This window comes from Corvus moneduloides, chromosome 1 (assembly GCF_009650955.1).
Source record: "Corvus moneduloides isolate bCorMon1 chromosome 1, bCorMon1.pri, whole genome shotgun sequence".
NCBI classification, from domain to species: domain Eukaryota; kingdom Metazoa; phylum Chordata; class Aves; order Passeriformes; family Corvidae; genus Corvus; species Corvus moneduloides.
In genome coordinates, this window is record NC_045476.1 from 57,644,909 (window position 1) to 57,666,116 (window position 21,208).

The 21,208-nt window shown below is 40.0% G+C and overlaps 1 protein-coding gene across 2 annotated transcripts in view; it reads right to left on the reverse strand.

Annotated features, from left to right (window-relative positions):
• SCIN (scinderin) overlaps positions 1 to 21,208 on the reverse strand; it is a 79,715-nt gene that overhangs the window by 36,182 nt on the left and 22,325 nt on the right. The window contains exons 1-3 of one of the 2 annotated variants that reach the window (XM_032110936.1): positions 13,133 to 13,369; positions 9,295 to 9,449; positions 7,652 to 7,813 (exon numbers count right to left, since the gene is read on the reverse strand). In XM_032110936.1, the coding sequence (XP_031966827.1) occupies positions 7,652 to 7,813; positions 9,295 to 9,449; positions 13,133 to 13,331 (516 nt within the window). In that variant the 5' untranslated portion in view covers positions 13,332 to 13,369. Of the gene's footprint in view, positions 1 to 7,651; positions 7,814 to 9,294; positions 9,450 to 13,132; positions 13,370 to 21,208 lie in introns of those variants that run through there. The other variant, XM_032110926.1, reaches the window with a different exon arrangement.

Sequence of the window (21,208 nt, forward strand, 5' to 3'; positions counted from 1 at the left end):
ACACCATTTGGTGCAGCAGAGGTACAGCTCTAATGCAGAGGGACTCAAAGCAAGAAAACTCTTCAACTAAATCTGCTCACTCCTGTGAAATGCCACACTACATTCTCCTTACCCCCACAACTCAGACTAAAGGGCTGAAAGCAAGAAAAGAATGGTTGTAAAAGTTATAATTGCCTTAATTCCTCTTTTCCCTTTGGCTTAGCTGCTGCTGTTCAGAAGCAGATCAGAGCCTGGGCAAATAACCACATCACAGAATGCCACTGCAGTGGTTTCACAGCAGGTAGAAGAAAGGCTGATGAGGCGTGTAAGGAAAGGTGGGTCAGGAGGAGAGCAGCTGTGATGTAGGGGTCCCCAAAGGAGCCAGCACTCCTAGTACTCACCTCCTGAGGGAAGTAGAGGAAAAAGCCCAGCAACACTAGAGGCAGATGGAACATACATGTATATTGGCAAAGCTTTATAAATATCTTATCATGATATTATCAAAATAATTGGCAGGCATTCAGCTGAGACTCTTCATGGTCATTAGCGAACAGCTGCTCTGATAAGGCACAAGTTCCTTTTAGCTAAAACTCTACTTTGTTAAAAGTCTAGTCCTGTAATTAAACTTAATACGTTTAAAGGAGAAATGACAACACAAAATAGAAATAAACTTGGAAAAAGTTCATATATGAACTGCAAACAACAGAAATACTTCTAATGCCTTTAATTTTAACTATCTGTAAAACAGTGGCATATTACACTGGTATTTGTATTTCAAACACCAAGTTTTTGGAAATAAAACAGGGAGCCCTAAAGCAAGAGTGTGGAGCTTTTTAAAAAAATTTTTTTTTAAGTATAGAAAAGTGCTAAATCAAGGAAACAAAGTCCACATGATGGGGAAAATAACTGAACAAAAATAGCTAGAATGCAGCTCTTTTCTGTCAGTTCATTGACATTCAGGCTGTTTTTTAGGAGCTAATAATATGTATTAAGAAGAATGTTTGGATTCAACTGGATTAATATAGACCTCCGAAGGCATTTTTCTCCTTAAGTTATTCAATGTTTTTCTTTCTTGAGTGTTGAATTCTTGATAGAGGCAGAGAAAAAATCTCTCTCATTTCACATATCCATCAAATCTACCTTTTACATTTATTGAAACTGTAATACAGTGAACCATTGAAAGTTGTGGAGTTTTGATAATCCAAAACAAACTTCAAATTCATTCAGTCAGAATACCCCTGAGGCCACCATGAGCCTGGCCCTAGTAAAATTACAATAGTGTCTTTGTAACCAGTCTTTGGAGTCTCCCACTTGACTCAAATGGAACAAATTTTCAGACTAAAAATAAGTCAGATATAGCACAGTCATGCACTCAGTACCTTCATGTTTCCTCTCCCACCTGTTTTGCTAGTATGCACTAGGAATAGCCCTTGCTATACCACAGTGGATTAAGGCATTAATACCAGGATGATCTTAATTCTAAACAACAGCAGCTCAAGCAGCAAAACATCTGGATTTCCTACAACATCAGGAAGTAAACTAACTTAACTGAATCCTTGTGGATACATGTATGTCCAGTTCACCTGGAGCTTAAAGGATGACCTCTGGTTCAGCTACTCTTCTGTGTGCAAGTGGGGGTGAGGGGAAATTTTCCAGTCCATAGAGTATGAAGAAAAAAAATCCATACTCTGAATACTTTAACTGAAGGCGGGGGTGGGAGGGTGGGGTGGGGGGGAAAGGATTTCCTTTTATTTTTCTCCATCTGATGACTTTGAGACTATAGCAACTTCCAGAATGCTGGCATTTACCCTGCTGGAGTAACTGGTTCACAGAATTATAGAAAAATTAAGATGCTTGCTTATCAAGATACACATTCTATAGATAGAACAATATTTTAATGCTGTTAATAAGTCTATAAAGTTAATAAAGAACCAAAGCACTTTAGTTCTTCAAGCTCAGCTACTTCTTTGGCAGCTCCCTGCTACAGCATGAGCAATAGTTTAACTCTCAGTGGGGGAAACTGGGGAAGAGGTTATTTGTAGGAGAAACATGTGCATGGAAAAACAACATGAGTCAGTTGTTAGAGCCAGGGAAAGCAACTAGAAACATACAGTGATAAAATGCAAGAATCCACTCTTCCAGCCCTATTTATACCTTAACAGTGACTTTATTAAAGCAATTAATATGTCTGTTGTGAACTGCTTTATCCAATGGAAGAGAAGAAAAGAAGCTAAAAGAGATAGTGAGGGAAGAAGATTACAGAAGCCACCAAGACAACTGTGCTTAAGGTTGCAATGTGATGCTGAATCATACCTCGTGGTCTTAATCATAAAGCAAGTATCTGTTCTCTTGCTCTTTAAAAAGCAGAAGTTACTTTTCTTTTTGTAAACATAATTTAATCTATACCAAGTTAACAGTTGTTATGAAAAGCAGCTGTCATAAAAAGCCAGCCTTTTTGCCTGATGTATTTCTTCTAGTGTCTTTGTTGCACAGCAGCAGTTTTTCTTCTTTTGACCTGCTTATTATGCCAGGTATTCTAGTAGGAACATGCTGACAGATACATGAGAACTCTGTTCAGTCTCATACTTTTGAGTTCTAACTTCATAATTTTCATTTGGATTCATGAAGCCCTTGAGAATTATACGCATTGATTGCTAGATAGCACAAGGTGTTTCTAAGAACATTGCGGGTTCTTAAATTTCAAACCAGCAACCTCTTGGCTGTTTATAAATCAGTTTATAACCACCATTATGGGAACAGGAAGAATGGACAACTGAGTACAGTTTACCTTCAATTTTCATTTAGCTTGAGCTATAGTTATCACTTCACCCATCTGCACTCTTCCTTTGGGAGAAGGGTAATGTTCTGTCTGCAGAACTTTTATTGTACTGACAAAACTTTCCAGCTGCAATCAGGCCCAAGCTCAAACCTCAGTGGTAGTTATCACACATCGTCCTTCACCCCCTTATTTTAACAATTGTCTCTTAATTTCTTCAAGGTGGCTGAGCAGTGCGCATCCCTCTGTCTGCCCTCTGCAGTCGCCTAGCTCATGGCACTGCTGCTGTCTCCCATTAAGAGATTAATCAGACAATCAAGCCTTACATTTTACAGAGCTCTATCCAAACACACGCACAGAGGATATTTTTGCTGGTCACTAAGGATACAACTTCAGACAGCCTTCATACAGCAGGGCTTCCCATAATGAGTTGGGAAGGTTTCAATAAAATCAGCTGATCAATTCACGTTGCTTTATTTCATTGTTATTCCCATTACTTCTGCTGCATGTTTTGATAACTACTCAAATTATTAACAGATCTCAACATTCCAATTTTGTATATCACCAGTATACGCCAATATTTCACAATACGGACCAGTTTCCTTCCCACTTTAAACCAAGAAAATTGACAAAAGATGACAAAAAGATATGAAAGACTTTAGCACATCTTATCAGAAATACACACATATACAGTATATTTACATATGCATTGAGATAAGAACTAAAATAGCCTGGAAAACTGTATGTACATGATTCATTAAATGCCACAGTGATTCATCCTTTTCCTTGCCTTCTGTGATCACTTTCCATGCCCTCTCCTGCTCTTTGCTGTTTTGAGAATTGTCTTGGTGATGAAGGAAGAAAATGGGTTGTGCCTAAGGGGAGGTGGCTGGAGGATGGGGTGAAACAGAGAGAGCTGCATCTGGAGGTAAAGAGGAGCACAGAGCAAGGTGAGGCAGTTTAAGGCCACCAAGAACTGTCAAACCCATCCTGGTGCCTCTCAGGTGGGATACCAGCAATAGCTCAGGACAGGATTGGAAGGGTCTTGAGGGGAAGCCGTATGAGGAGCAGCTGAGTTCACTTGGTCTCTTCAGCCTGGAGAAGAGGATGCTGAGGGAAGACCTCATTGCAGTTAAAACTTCCTCATGAGGGAAAAGGAGGGGCAGGTACTGATTGATTCTTTCTGGTGTCCAGTGACAGGACCTGTGGGAGTGGCTTGAAGTTGTATCAGGGGAGTTTAGGCTGGGTATTAGAAAAAGGTTCTTCATCCAGATGGTGGTTGGGCACTGGAATGGGCTCCTCAGGGAAGTGGTCACAGCACCAAGCCTGACAGAGTTCAAGAAACATCTGGACAATGCTCTCAGGCACATGATGTGACTCTCGGGGCTGTTCTGTGCAGAGCTAAGAGTTTGACTTTATGATCCTTGTGGGTCTCTTCCAACTTAACATATTCTGTGATTGTGTGGCAGAAGATAACAGCTCCTGGAAGGCCTTGAGCAGAGCTACACCAGGACAAGATGCACTGAGCAGCACCCGACAAAGCAAGGTGTGCTCTACTCCAGGCCTTTCAGCAACAGCCCTGCTCTTGTCTTGCCTGCCCCAAAGACTCCCTTACAGAGAGGTTCCCAGGTTCATCAAAGAGGTGTTGTGGAAATCCCATGTAGAAAAAAACCCCAACTTAAATTAGGGTCTGGCATGCCAACACTCTCCTGACTCAGTCACTGTACAGGAAGATCAGTACAGTCACAGCTCTCAGTTCAGAGTGTTACAGAAGACTGCTTGACTAAAAGGTCTTCACACATTACCAACAGATAATAACTCCCCTCATATCACAGACAGTGCTTTCTCTGCCTTTTGCATCTATTTTCCAGCCAAGAGAGTTCAAAGGAGGCAAGATGAGACCTGGGCATGGTATTTGAAGTGCTGTAAATGTGGTTTAGTAACAAATCAGCCAAGGTGCTGTGTGGGTTGTGCACACTGGATACGGCCCCATGGGATCCCAACCACTTTTAAGAGAGGGGTCAGGAGACAGGCAGTTACAACACTATTTTTTAATCTTATTTTTAGCCAAGGTTTGAGTCCAATAACTTAGAAGACTGGATCAAGATAGAATAACCTTCATTCAGGATCAGGCTGAACAGGGCTCAGAGTAACCTGAACTTGTTGAAGACATCCCCGCTCATTGCGGGGGGAATTGATCTAGATGACCTTTAAAGGTCCCTTCCAACCAAAACTATTCTATGATCTAGGTATAGATAAACATCAGAACAGAGATAAACATCAGAACATGAACTGTAAATATGTGAACCTAGCTGGAAATGCACACACATACTTTTTGCTTAAAGCATTATCCCTATCAAGGAAACCCTAGTGATTAGTAATGACTTTATTCCTAATCATTATTACCTTTCATAATTTCCCCTTATCTGTTCAAACCATGAGTTTAAAATACTGCAGTAATTGAACTCCGTGAGAAAAGTGAAACAATTTTTTATTATATTAGGTAAGTGGCTTGATAAAATATAACAGGAAATGAACAGCACAAGCAATTTTTCAATGCCATAGAGACCATCCTTCTGGTTAGCTAAGAGACTGGGGAAAGTAAATCTTGGAAATTCATCTTATTTGATACACTACAGTAATTTGATATTAAAATCACTGACCATAAGCTCATTATTTTATGAAATTACCGCCCATTATTCTTGGACAATGAGTCTGTAGTGCTCTGCAATAAATCCCAAGACTCAAAAGCAATCCTATTTAAGATTAATTTTATTTCAACTGTTAAGCAAGGGAATCTACTTTAGCCAAAATACTTTTCTTTCTTCAAAGGAACCTTAAATTCAATTAAGAGCTCCTATAAAGACTCATAAAGCCTCGCCCATTTACAATGGGCCTCTAGTCATGGAAAATTTCAATCTGAAGTACAGTTATTTCAGCTTGAAATATAGCTCTTAGAAAACTTGAGCAAGATTTCTCCTGTGACATTGTATTTTCTATCACTCCCATTTATTTAGAGGTATTTCACTAGACTTGTATATCTTAATCCTGAACTATGGCACATATGGTCTTTTCATCTCCCACAAGCACGGTCTGGTTTATATAATAACCTACGACTATGAATATCTAGATGCTAAAACACTTTTTTCGTTAACTTGTCAGTACATCTAAGAAAACCCTTCTCCCTTATCCAAATGACATGACAAGACTAAGACCTGTCTTAGTCATGTGATTTGACTGACATTTCCCATAGAATGGCAAAAAAAAAAAAAAAAAAGGGTTCTAGATATTGTTCACACCTAGTCTTTCTCCCTACAAAGGCACATTGTTGCACTGCTGCTTGACCTCTGTCTTGTCAAACAGTGGATCAGAAGCCAGTGACCTTACACTAAAAAAAGTAAAAGGCTCCCAATGTACATTCAGTATCAGGTAAAGACTATAAAGCCATATTACATCTAAATTGCTTGGTGACAGCACTCTCACTGAAAGGGATGGGCCCCAAGTGATACATGTAAAACTGCAATACACCCATAGTGCATTTTCATCAGTGTCACTGCCACACCTGCAGTGTGGCCTGAGTCATTACTCAAGGCCATCTGGGTAACTGCAGCACAGTAAGGGTCAGGACAAGTGGAATTCATGGAGTATACCCAGTTCCACATCATGTCCATGGGAGGTTAACTCCAGAAAACTCAAGCCCGATCACAGCCTTACTGTAAAAGCAGCATTTTCTAGCAATGTTTAGTTCCAAACCTTGCATCTCCCATGGGTTAACTCTGAAAGGGAATAGATGATTTGAGTTTTCTATGCAAAGTGGCAAAATTGAGAGATTACTTTGGATATTGATCGCCAGGGTATTCCAGATGATTAAACCATATTGACATATGAGGACTAGGATAATATTCAAAAAACACTATTTGATGTTCCATCTGAAGGCTGTGAAGCATAATAAAAATCAAAGACATTTTGGTATCAAGTAGCTATCCTGATTATCTTCAACTGTCACGCTAGGGGCCGCTTTTCAGAGGAAAAAACCAAATGAACACCATAAATTCAGATGAGCCCATTTTTCAATAGGTCAGGAGAACACTGAAATCTTGAAGCAGCTGACCTCTTCCTTGTGAAGCAGTACAGTTAAAATCAACTGCAGATAAGCTATTTCCTTCCACATGCTTTCCATTACATGTGAGCATATCAGGCATGGGAACAATTTCAAATTGGTAACTAGCATCTAATTAGTGTGGTCTACATCCCAGCTGCTTCTCTTGGTATCAGAAAGTCTTAGCATGTACTCTGAGGTGACAGTACTAAACTTTAAGTCATTTGAAACAAGCAAAATTGTCTTATCTGTCAATATTCTTCTGTGCTGTCTCTACTTGTTTTCAGCAGAAAGCCTTGAAGCATGGCATTGCTTCTCGAGTGATCTCTTGAAATACTCAAGTAGTTTTATAACCACTTTTGCATTTATTTCTTTAGGGTCAACTGTCACTATCAAAGTTTGATGACTATGAAGAAATGCTCTTAAGAGAATGGTTGAATCTGTGTCCTGCTCTGAGCACTAGCACTGATCCCATTCATCTGGTAGAGACTGCAAAATTCAAACTGGACTTACAGTGAGCTGTTTAAGCTCTTCAAACACTAGTAGTGAAAAATCACAATGCCTTGAATGGGAAAGAGAACTGTTTCTTGATGGATAATCTGTTGTACACTCCAGGAAACATTTAGGGCAGTCTGAAACATTTCAAGTGGTGAGACACTAAAACTAATTTTCTAAAGTAGATTCTTTCTGCTGGTTCACATGAGTGACAAAATCAGTTTTGCATTTTAGGGGATAACTCAAACCTTAGAAGGGATGCAACTTTTACTTCTCAGTGTTTTGCTCTAGAAAATACTCACATTTCCGAGGTCAATAATGAAACAATCTCCTTTGTTGAAGCTAGTCCAAGCCAGGGGGACTTCTGTGGCTCTTACAACTCTCCGGCCCTTGATATGCAGCAGCCTCTGGGCACTCAGATCATTAGTAATGACATGATTAAATCCAGAGGCAACACCACCTGCCTGAATAAAACAAAACAAAGCAGCCAGCTTTATTTTCAGTTTGATTTCTGCAAAGTTACTTTTTTTTTTTTTTTTTGGCTACAGATGAGGAGCTAGCAGTGGAAAAAATAGTTTATGCAGTGAGAAGCAAGCCAAAGTAACGTACTGTTTAAGAGTGCTAACCACAGACCAGACAGACACCACTGCTGCTGAACTGGCAGGTGTGAACATTTAGCCAAGGGAACAGAAGTCAGCCTCCTTCAAAGGCTTTTCAGATAAACAGGGAAAGTGAAAGCACAGAATTTACAGCACTCTCCAGCCACTGTCAGAGGATGAGGTAATACTGAACCCCATTGTCAGGACAAAAGTCAAGGACAGAGGAAAAGCAGAGAAATATGGAGCTCCTTTTGAAGTTTTCCAAACTTGAATCTCAGAGGTCTGGGTGGTTTTAGTCCCTGGTTACATGTAGATGGACAGACAATTCCACAGCAGCTCTGTAATTTTATGGAAGGAATATTTGCAACTTCAGAGTGAACCTGGCAAGGAGTACCACACTAGGAGAAGTGAGAGCAAACTGTTGATCTGTGAGTGTAAATATAAGCATAATCCTGTAAACTGGCTTGGATGTCTGCCTCTTTGAGGCAGCATTCTCCCCTCCTCTGGGAGAACCAGACCTTGGGTTGGAAGAGAAACTGGCTCTTGAAATGACAAAGAAAAAAATTAAAACATAAAAGTTTGGGCATGTCACTGCCAACATCACTTATGCAGACTTAAAACCTTGGTTGTGTAGACAGTGAGAAGTTATAAACCTTCATAATGGGGAAAAAAAGGCTGAATGAGCCATGGCTCCCAGAACTTCTACTATGGAGACATTCTCAGGAGATACATTACTTTATTCTTAAAAAAAACCCCACATACGTTTAAAAAAAAAGTTACCTTTCAGTTACTCAGCTTCTGGAAGTGACACAAGGACACTGACATTACACCTTTCCAAAAGATAAAATTTTTCAAAAACGTGTTTGGGAGATTGTAACTGCAGTAGGACTGCAAAAGCAACATTTTTAGATCCAAGTGAGCTTCTGGTCTTTTCCACTCTCTGCATGTTTCTAACCACTTGAGCACACTGGGTTCTGCATTTGAACACAATTATTCAGTCTACAAGACAGAAATTATTTCTGTGAGATTTAACACCTCCCAGACACAGAGAGTCCCTACTGTAAGCTCTTAGACACACAAGTATGAAATTTCAGGACAGCTTTATTTTGTGGGAAAAAACATTGGGAAAGGTTTTCCTATATCAGAAAAGGCACTGACAAACAAGCTGCTGCTTTCTGTACAAACTCTGGGACTCCTACAGTTTAAGATGGGTGATTCAGATCTAAACCCACAAAGCATTGAGAAACTATTTTTAAAATCTCCATTTACAAAGAAAACCATTTGATTTTTATGTGGGGAAAAATGTTACAATTTCATGTATGAATGTATTTTGACAGACTCTTTACCTTGTATTTAATTCCTCCTTTGAAGTAACCCACAAACTCAGTAGACTCATATCCTTGAATTTCTCTACTCTGCACAGGCTTTCCTCCTAAATAGTCATCCATTTGAACAGCAAAGATAGCTGCAGCTGTGCTTTCATCCTGGGTGCATTCTTTCCCTGAAATAAGAGGAAATATGTCAATAAAGCATAAATATAATTTTGAATTCTGTTGGAGAAATTATTTCTGCAACAATTGGGCTCTGCCTGCAGCAGGTTGTATAACCCATGTTTATGTGGCAACAAAGCACTGAATCATAAGCTTGTTCACCACCAAATAACATGATCTTCCAGGCCATTTTTTGACTACTTGCAGAACTGCATTCATAAGGAAAAAAGAGTGAAAAGTAGCGAAGTTCATCTTCTCTTAGAATCTTCAAACAAAAGAATAATTTAATTGAGTTTAGCACAGCAAGTGTCAGCCATAATGATTTTTGGATTTTGAGCTGAAGTTCAAAGAAAGAAAGGTCATGTCTGGATGGTAAACCATATATTTATGCTAAGAACAACTCACCAAGCCAAAAAGCTGAAATAATTCAAAAGCAGTCCTCTTGACACTATAATGCAAGCAAGATATTTTGCCTGGTACAGCTGGGAGAAAGCAAAGCAGCTTTGGGACTCAGATATCTGCTTCATGAGGTCACACTTTGTTTTGTACCTTATAGACATTAGCCTCTTCCCAGGACTGTGGCAAAATAGCCTCTTGACATTGTGTGCTGATGCCTGTACATGCTGAAAACAGGCTGTATATTAAACCAAAGCTTTTAATGAGTGCCCATACATTTTTGATGAACATTTTCAGCAGTTTTAATTGTTTCAAGGAAAGCACAAATAGAATCAAGTCTAAAAAACCAGGCTTCTCAGTAACTATAGAAGAATAAGGAATCCTTCCATTTAGCCCTCAATCACTCCATGACAGAAGAACTTGCTATGTTCCAACATGCTTCCTCAGACCTGGGTACCACCTTAAAGTTGGTTTTGGAGGTTTTAGGGGTGTTTTGTTTCTTTTTCTAAATAGGGGTATTCATATCCATTAAGACTAGATCCTTCTAAATTATTACTTGCAATTGCATTAACAGGGTTCAGGGTTAAAGAAAAATGGTTTTTGAACAGAGATAAGAACTACTATCAGACTTGGTCTCATAGCTGTTATGCAATAAAATACTCGGTAAAACTCCATTAAAAAAAAAAAATCAAGACAGCACCAGTCCAAGCATAAGTTATTCAAGCTTGCATGAAAACCAGATTTACCTTACAGTCTAAGGCACAAACAGCTATGAGTAAGCCAGAGCATAAAGTAAAAAGAATAAGTTTTTACCAAACTAGATCCTGGTTCACATGGACAGATCTTATGACTTCATCTCTGGGAACAAGGGTTAAAAAATAGTTAAAAGACACCATGAATGATTTTATTAAAGATACTAAGTGGGGTATATAGCCAATCTCATTCCCACAAGTAGTCTCATGCTGGCACAGTGCATGCTGTTTGCACCAGTGATAGTTTCAAGTCCAGACAGCTCCCTTAGGATTAGTTCAGCTACCAAGGCATCCCTCAAGTGCCAATAGAGACAACTGAGCCAGGATGTCTGGGCAACCTCAAAAATGGGTACAGCTGCAGTGACACAGATCCACACTGATTGCCTGCCCATGCCAACAGTGTCGATACACCCAGGTTAGCTTGCTCACAAATTATCCAACCTCAACAGCCTGTCAGTGTATGTGAGACACTGGCTTTCCCACAGGAAGCTTCAGCATAGCAGAACAACTGTGTGGGGTCACTTTACCCATAGAATGCCAGTCACAGCTCAAGATTCAGTACATCGAGGTCACAGACCATCCTTCCATGGTCTAGACCTTCTTTTAATCCCTTGGATGTGCCTAAGCAAGGAATTAGGAGGACCTTTACCACTATGTCATAGGAAAATTTGATGTTGGGGGTCTTTTTTGCTGGTCAGAATCCATTCACACTCACAGCCACTGTATGCATCTGCCACAATAACATACTACAGATGACTAGCAGGAGTAGGACTGTGTCACCAAATGGCAAGGCCCTTGTTCTTCAGTGTTTCCCCCATCACAAGAATTCTTTCTTTACATCCCAAAGTCTGAGTGATAGTCACTGCTGCAGCTGTCCAGAGACACTTACGGGAAGTCCTCAGAAAGACCCTATTGTGATCTTCTGGCCCACAGGTTATACAATCTTTGCTTACAGGGGAAAAGTTTGGTGCATGAAATAGCACTGTGAATCAGTTAAAAATACCAAAATAATTCTATAGTTCTTACCCTGGCTGTGACTGGCCCTCCCTACACACCTTGTTTGAAGTTCTGGTCTCCTGTTTCTATTAAGTGTGCAGCAGTGTTTGAGATTTTACCACCCTGCTGCTGAAGTATCTTGCAAGCAGGAAGGGGTTTGCCAGCAGTGAGCCTCCCTGCTGTCACCTTGCCAGCTGCACAACAACAGTGGGTGCCCAGATCACCCGAAGCCATTTAGAGTATCTGGATAGCACCGCATCAGCACAAAATGTGCATCAATGTGAACAACTAAAGCTCTTCAGCCACCAGCAATGAGGTTTTAATTGCTGCAAATGTCAGTCACTGGTCTACCTTCCCTTCCCAAAAGCTGCAAACAGTCCTTACATCATGTCCTTGTGATGTGTCTACTAGACCTTCACTAAGACATGAGTAGTTCCATCTTCATTAACAAAGGTCTACACAGCCAAACCTTGCCACTAATTAGCAGCACTACTCACAGAAAAGCCTCTGCCAGAAATTCATTTACACTGCCATCTATGATTATACTCTTACCAGAGACAGACACTATGTGCTTGCCAGCTGGAAAACTCCTAACACATGCAGAACTCAAGGCTCAAACATTTATGCAGAAACAATCCCAGCTTTATCTGCAATTATTTTTCAGTGCATGCAAAAGTATAATGAGAACTACAGCAACTCAAGCATATTAATGTTAATACACCTATCGTTATTTGTATTCATTGAGATGATTGCCTACAAACACAAACTTGTTGGCAAAACAAGAAAAAAGTATTAGGTTTCAGGCAGCTAAACAGTAACCACTGTGGCAGGATGACTCTATGGCCAGATGGGGAAGTCACAAGAAATCTCCAGGAGATGAGGAAGTCACGCAGAACACATCCTTGTGTCAGACTTCAGTTTTTATGTAAAGTGTGCTAGTCAAGGTGGAAGGCAAAAGACATCAGCTCGGTTCCAATGCCAGCAGGCCGTCAGATTGATATTAAAGAAGTTTTAAAGAAAACCTGGTGCCTTTGCACGTGATCTCTGTATCATCAGAAAGCAAGATTAATCTAGCTGAAAAAGACAACACCCAGACACTAATCAGGGCAACAAGACCACAGGGAAATGCCCAAGAGGAAATTTTCATCCAGATGGAAACAAAGGCAAGAAAACTCTTCACGTGAGTGAAGGCAGGATTTCACTCCAGAATCTCTGTCGAGTGCAGCCAAGATTTGACTTAAACACTTCAGCGCTTTTCCAAACTAACACGACAAAGAGAGCAAGCTTTCACCTTTCTGCCATACCCCACTGTCCCACCACTTAGTCCCTCAGCATCGCAAGGGATGACGCTTGGCATCACCCTGATCCTTGGCGGCAGCCCTACTCCTGCCTCCATCTCGAGTATCTCCGCTTGGAAGCCGCGCACCCGCAGCCCTACTGAGAAGGGCGGGGAAGCCTGCCGCGGTTCCCTGGAGCCCGGCAAGCCCTTCAGCAGCAGGGTGGGCACTGCGGGCTCCCCCCGGCCCGCCCGCGGCTCCCCGCGCTCCTACCGAGCCAGTAGTGCAGGCGGTAGGCGACGCTGGCCCCGCGGCGCTCCGTGCGCAGCACCAGGTACGCGTCCCCCACGAAGAAGTCGCCGTGGCGGCTCGGGGGCACGGGCACCAGCTCCAGCCGCTCGATGCGCCACACCTGCAGCCCACTCTGCTGCCCGGCCTCGGCGAACGCCGGCGGGGGCCGCTCGGGAGCCATGGCTGGAAGCGGAGACTCCGCGGGGCCCCCGCGCCGCCTGTTTATAGCGCTGCGCGTGGGGCGGAGCGGGGCCGGCCCCGGGCGGGTGCGAAGGGACGCGTCTGTCCCACCCCTTCCAGCGGCTGAGCCGCCGGTTACTTATTCGTTTTTAACACCCCTGTGAAACAAGCTCATCCAGAATCCCTTTTGCTTCTGTGCCCAGCGCCGTAGCACGGCGTTATAAAAAAATCAGCCACCCTCACTGCAAACAGAGAAAGTTTCACTATTCTAAAATAATAGGAGAAAACCCCATAAAGGACAAGAAAGAAAAGTACAAGTGGGCTAATCCAGTGTCTGCGGATGTTGTAGCACTGTTCGGTTGGCTTCTATAATTATCACATCTGCCTTGTTTGTGTGAACTGCTCATACCAGAGTACAAAGAGTTCCTACAGCTTGCACTTGCGGCAGAGCGCTTTTTCATCCCCGGCTGGAATGGCAGCTTACAGCTCTCATTCACCCAGTAATCTCATTTCTTTTGTTCAATATTGATAGGAATCTTTCCGGGGGGGAGAAAAATCTTTTTGAAGATTCCAGATGAAGCCCAGAATTTATATAAATTTCCCTTTCTCAGAAAATTTAAAGAGTTCTGCTGGTGTTTTTCCAAAACTACGCAGCAGCCCAAAAGGTTTAAACCCACATCCCGCTTGTCTGTCTCCTTTATAAATGTTTGGTACATCAACATGACAATTGCAGTTTTCATTGCAATATGAAAATTACAGCAAATCACTGTTTGCCATCTGATATTGATGGACAGTACATCAGTCTGGGTACAATACAGGTAGACACAGTGCAAGCTGTCAGTATATCAAAAGATAAATTTCAGAAAGGGTTTTGTTTAGCTTCATCATCTTATCCACCTGGATGAGTTTTGAAGCTCATCATTTCCCCACTGGGTTGCTTTATCAAATTAATACAAGAAGAGTGCAAGTATCCACCCGCAGGCAGATCAGAGCTTCCTCGGCAAGTGGGAGAGGCACTGCAAAATGCAACAAAGCAGCTGGAGAGCATCTTTGCTGACAAAAAAAAAAAAAAAAAAAAAAAAAAAAAAAAAAAAAAAAAGCACACCACAACTAAGAAATTTGTGTAACTATCTTACCATCTTCTCTTTATACCTTCTTGAGGAAAAAAATGACCTTACACTGTGTGTACCCACTATCATCTCCCATTTTGGTGGGCACCCTACCATCAGTTTGCCAGACAGACGTGCACAGGCACCCTTCTGCTTTATCCTCACTGTTTAAGAAAGTGAGCTGCATGTGCTCTGTTTTGTCTAAGGTCCAGCTGAACATGGTGCATCTTCAGAAGTTCATGGCCAAGTATTTTATCCCTCATTCTCCCAGGGTTGTAGTAAGCCTGTTTGATAAACAATATAATTCCCAAATAAAATACCTTTCTCAAGATGTTCATCATGTGAAGAAGGAAAAAAAATTAAGGAAGAGTATCCAAAAAATTCCAGCAGTTTCAGTTTCAATATGGTATCAGAAATATTTTGAAATATTCAAAAGTGATTTGTTAAATTTGCCTTCCCATTTATGCCAATTGTTCTTCTGCTTACTCATTTAATTACACTAAGCAGTTTTTCTAATTGCATGCCTTTTTGCATTGTTGAGCATTAGTTTGCTTCAGCCAGTGAGGGTAGAACTTACCACATACTCTGTAATTGTAGGGGTTTACTATTTCTTCTGAAGTTGTCCAGGTGAACTCGCTTTGCAATTGTGCTGCCTTGCCCATACAGGAGCTCAAACCAGTGTAGTGTTATGCAGCCTCATGTCTCCTACAAGTTCTACTTGTCTTGCCAAGATAAAATTGTTCATGCACAGATTGCACAGGACAGGTTTGTTAAATTTATATCTCCTTATTACAGCGTTAAATTTTAAATCTACAGGCTGCTGTAAGTGGAATGCCTCTTGCTGGCATGGGATGCATGCTAATGCTGTTTAGCATTGACCATTCCCAGTATCACACACCAATGGACAAAGGTTAAAGACACAAGAGCAGTTTAATTGTTTTGTCTCAGTGTCTGTGGCACTACTCAGACACAAAGGATGTTAGTACTGACAGCAGAGCTTTCTCACGCCTGAGCTGGTCTTACTAGGATTATGTAATCACTTACTGGCTGCTGGAAAAGAAAACCTTGGATTGAAGTTTGTATTTTAAGTGCCAGGATACTTGTTTGTACTCTTCAATGTAATTTTTCACTGTTTGCAAATCTTGCTTTTGCAATCTCACTTCTAATGAAAGTTGGACTGTCTTCTATCTTGATCCATCCATTTTTTGTAGCAAAAGCTAACATTGTTAACATAACAGATTTTCATAAAATTTTAAATAATTAAAAACTTTCTAACATGGTTAATCAAAAGTAAAATTTTGGAGAAACAAAAGAGAAGTATCTTAGAAGTTGCACATTTAGAAAGAATATTCATACTTAGTTTTTATGTGCTTTTGCACGTCCTTTGACATAGTAATTGAAGTGGAGAGGACTAAAAGTAACATTGTTTTTGTGACTCAGAAGTCAATTACTACGCTCATTAGAAATTGCACTGTAATGGAATTTTAGACTACCTTAAGGTTTCAAATAATTTTTTTCTAATTTACTATGGATTATATCTTGCTGATAAACTGTGGCTTTCCCAGAAGGATGGCAAAGGCCTAGCACTGTTTTATCTTTGTAGTAGCAAGGAGAAATAATTTTGCTTCACACCCTTTCCTCTGGGGGAAGGGTGGATACAGCAGTTGTCTGCTGTCACAGCCCAGGAACACAGTTATGGGGTAAAGATGCAGCTTTCTGCCTGCTCAACTGCGCTGTTTGAGGTATGGCCATCTTTAAATGCCTGTCTTGTTCCCAAGTCCTGAGAGATCACACAGGACTGTTGGAAGATGTTCGTGCTCCTCATCTAGTCCTTGAAAAAGCAGATTCAAATGTATTGAATTTAAAGCTTTGGCATGACTCAGAGAATTCAAGGATTTATGAAGAACTTTGCCATTTAATTTTGCTCACTTATTTCCTGAGTATTTTGTTATATTGAGTAAGGGATCTTTTTCCCTCAAAGTATTGTTGTCATAGACTGCATATATGCAGGGCTCATGTGTGTACACCACAATACCATAATGCAATGTCCTGAGTTCTGACTTTTGTCCCAGTCAGCAGAAAGGTTCACAAAAACACAGGGTGGTGTTTCCAGGTGACATACACAAGGAATCCAAAAAGGGTCCCAGAAGTTAAGCCCCAGCACCTTTCCCAGCAGGAATAACTTTCAGTCCATACAAACTCTAAGGTTTAAGCCCTTCTACAAAACCTGTATTACAGTTCCAGGAGCTCACAATGGAAGGAATGAAAAGGAATGTGGGGAGAGAATATTTTCAAATATCACACGTATTTCCTTCTACAAAGCTTATTTCTTCTTCACCACAACTGGCAAATACCCTCCTGACCTCTATAACCCTACCTAAATAAGGAGATTACAAAAGTTTAGTTTTGCCTCTTGTTTCACAAGACGAAGTTTGCTGTATGCAGAGTATGTGTCTCAAAAGCACACTCTTGTCCAAAGAGTCACAGAAGTCAACCTCTCTTCTCATTTGTTCTGTTGCTGAATTAAGAATTAATAGTAATTTCAGATTTATCCTGAATACAGTAAGTCAGTTCAAAGATCTGAGCTAAATTCTTATTCCAATATTAATCTAAAAAATAATGATTATTGATAATGGAAGAGCTGAAGGAGAATTTGACCATCCACCTTTAAAAACCAAGTTATCAAAACAAGCTGTAGAATTAGGTTACCACTTGCTAATTCTCTCTGTTCTTTCATCATCCTTCCATCCTGTGTGGTAACTCAGCTTCAACCAGAGAGAACATGCTGAAGAAAGACTGAAACCTAGCTTTCCTCCTTAATTGGCAAGGTTTGAGTTATGAGGCTGCCAGATGAGAGGTATGAAAAACCTGGCATAAAAATATCAAGTCCTCCTTTACCTTCAAGACAAGAATCTGGTTTTAATCCTTGAAGTCTAGAGCAGAAAGGGCCTTAGTGTGTAGCTCTGAGGCAGGTGTCTAAGACACAGAGAGGGTAGGATCACAGCTACACTGTGTGCACCACTTGGCAGCTGGCTGGCTCCTACCTGCGTCCTGTTCTGCTTGCCTGGGCACTCTCACTCTCTGTGGCAGTCCCTGTGCTGCCTGGACAGGCCACGAGGGATTCTTCAGTGGCATCCACCACTCTCATCTGTGCAGGCAAGGACACCACATGCCCAGCAGCTGAGAAGCTCTGACTCTCCAAATTCATTCTTCAACAGTGGGATTAAGCGGGGCATGTAGAGAAAGCAATCTGAATGTTGGCTCCAGTCAGAGAATCTAGGCAAACATTTTTGACAGTGGGGTAGTGAGAAGTGAAGTGTTAATTATTAAGCATGTTATAGCTCCCTGAATTTTTCTTATGGTCTTCTCTTGAAATATTCAATGAGCAGCATAAATTTTTAATCAAGAAATTCTGATTTTATGTTCATCTCAAGCCACAGTATTATAGTATTATATATTATATTTCAAGGAGTAAGAGAGAGGGAATTGAAGCACTCCTTCAAAAATCAGAAGGTCTCCTTTATGTTCCTATGACATGACATTTCACGTGATGGTCATGGGAGTAGAAAAGATTTAGCAAAATATATTTTCAAGCTCATAATTTTATCCACCTTGGCTATCTAGACGGAGAAGTGCTGCTATGATTCCCATCTATGATTAATCATCCTGTCCACATTACGTGCTCATTTGGTCTACCAAAGGAATAAATCATGCTGTTCTCTATGTGGCCCAGTAAGTTTCACCAAGACCATCTCAATGATCCTTAGGTTTGCTTTCTTTTATTTAGATATAGTGGTCTCAAGTTCCATGGGGAAAATATCCAGCCCTTTTCAAAGAGTTCAAATTTTAATGAATCAGTGTATGTTTATTGAAACCAAAAAAATGGAAAGGCCATTATTTATTAAGAAATATTCAGAAGTACTGACCAGAAGGTATTACCCAGAAAATTTAATTAAAACAAGACTATTTTATATCAGGTGATACCTTTGATTATTGCTACAAAACCTCTTTCACACATTTTTATCATTTTCCACAGTATTGCTGGGACTCAGGCACACACTGCTTTGTGAAACAAACATTACAAAGGATGGATGGTAATTAAACCCTGATTTCTCTATTTATGTATTTAATTATTTAGAAAATTTCAAATACATAGCCTAAAGAGGCCTACTGTAAGGTAACTACAGAATTTGTCTGCATAGACTGATATTCTGTAAGTGTCAAAGAGTATGAATATCCATTTTGAATTTGAAAATACTCTGAATTTGTTCTGATTATAATTTCCTAATTATATTTTGCATGCTAAGAAGTGATAATTGAAGTTTCTTATTTCTATATTGCAGCTACAGATTTCGATGATGGTCTAAGTTATTTTTGAATACTTGGAAAAGAGGGATAAGGAAACAGCCACACTTCCATTTACCATCAGTGCAGTAATTAAAGTTAAAAGCATCTAAGTAAAACTGAAGAAGAGAGAAGAGGAAGAGAATTTTACTCAGAAACAAGAACTCAAGAAAAATTTGAAGAAAGCACAGTCATCTTCTGGACCCATTTATTAAATATGCAACATCTATTAAGCTCAAATTCTTCATCAAGAGGTCCTTAAATCTGTTGAAGGAGTGCCTAAAATATTGGATATGGCTATATGGAGAGTACAGAGAACCCAGGGAAAACCATCTTCTCCATCTGTATACACCAGTGGCTCTTCTAGGCATCTACTCAGAAAGAGGGAAGGGATAACAATCAAATCTGTAGAAAAGTGGCAATAAGTAAAACTGATGGTAGTTATCTAAATGGAGGGAAGACTTCAGTTTTATTCATTTCATTGCATTCTTAGAGAGTAGATGTTTCTCTCACTATTTCCTTGATACTAACTTGTCTGAGAAGGTTACTGAAATCAATACAGAAAGGAGCAATCTTTGTGTGATGTTAAACTAAGATCCTCAGGAAAGGATATATTTTTTTAAAAGTTTCTAATTGCAGTTGTGTTTTGAAATAAAGTTTTTCTGAGATAGCTTTTTTTCTTGCATGAAGACAGTATGCCAATGTTTTTACGCATTTAGAGGTGCTGGGTGTGAAAAGCAGAGTACTCATGACATGTGAATCTTCTACCCCCATTAAGCAAGTAGTATCTCTAAATTCTCGAAGAAGGAATAAGATCATTCATTGTAACTGATTTCAGTGGTAGATATGCATGGAATAGGCCAGATTCTCTGTTCTAGGCAAAACAGTTGTAGGATTATTTAACCATGAATATAAATAGGATTTAAGCTGCGTTAAGCTTTTTAAAATTTTCAGAATACCACAGTTCACTGCAATGGTATGGCTGTTTTTTAAATACAGAGTAGCTCCTCATTTTCATCAAATCTCACACATAAACTTATTCTGGATTTCGAAACCGTGTATTGAAGCTAATTTTTTTTAAAACATTCATTGACATTCATGTAAAATTTGAAACAACTTCTAAAATTTTGCATCAGTTTTTAATTCACTGACCATGAACACTCACCTAAGTCACTCAAATATCTGAAGCAGAAAAGAAGGGGAGGAAGAGAAGAGGAAGACTTTCTATATTCTGACTTTGTGAAAAAGTCTGCTTGAAGGTTTCTTGAATTTGGTACACCAGCTTGAGAAAATAAACATTTTCTAGACTTCAAAATATCCAGTTCTCACTAAGCCCATATAGGAAAGTGTTTATGCCTCACATTTATTTGCTTAAAGCACAAGTGTATTGTTATACTTTCATTAATGGAAGTGGTTTTAAACTCTCCAAGAACAACACATTTGAGAATTATGAACTTTGTTACTGTGTGTCAGCATTTATGTATTAGCCAAGTTGCCAGCACACTAAGATAACTAACAAAAGTCCTCTTACAGCATTTTAAAGTTAATAGTCTCAGCACTGCTTCAGTTTCAACAGGGCAGCAAAACTTCCTTGATCAGCCCTCTCCAATTAAACCAGTAGTTTCTAAGATCATAGACATTTATTGGGGATCAGCTCATTGAATCTAGCAGATTTGAAAGCAAACTTCTCTGAAGAACAAAGGCATTCATACATCTGTTTCTACATCAGGGGCACCAGATTTATAAAATTAACTTCTTCCTTTTCTCTGAGGTATTGAAACTATACTAATTTGCTAAAAAGCTGCTGACATTTGCAATCCTGCTGGAGGCAGCTTTTAAAAAAATTATCTCTTGGTAGCCCATGTTCAAGATAGGATCTTAATATGGATCAAGAGGTCTACAGAAAGATCTATTTGAAATCAAAACTTGGGACTGATTCCTGTTTCAATAATCTGAGACATACTTACTGGAAAAGAACCCAACCTCTTTGTTTTCTGATTAGCATTATACTGAGAAAACATGGAGGTGCCTTGACCTGCCAACACAACATTTATTTTGAAGTTGATTTCATAAGTCTAAGTGACAAGGAAAGGCATGGGGGAATATACTGTTAGGCTTTTTTTCCACTCATCAGGAACAAGAGAGAAAGTCTGAAAAACACAGATTTCCTATCAGCTGAAGTCTGATTGGTAAATCATACACTTCCCTCAGTCCTAGATGCCAACGAAAAAGTTAATCTTATGGGAATCAGTACACTTTCCTAGTGCCTTGTTTTAAGAAGCCTGTTATCCTCAGGGACACAGTACATTATCTTTGCAGACCCTGTTCTCCTGATTCCTCTTCCTATGTGATTGTCCACCGACAAGGGTGGACAATCACCAGATACCAGATAAAATAAAACTTAGGGTAAAATACATAACTGATT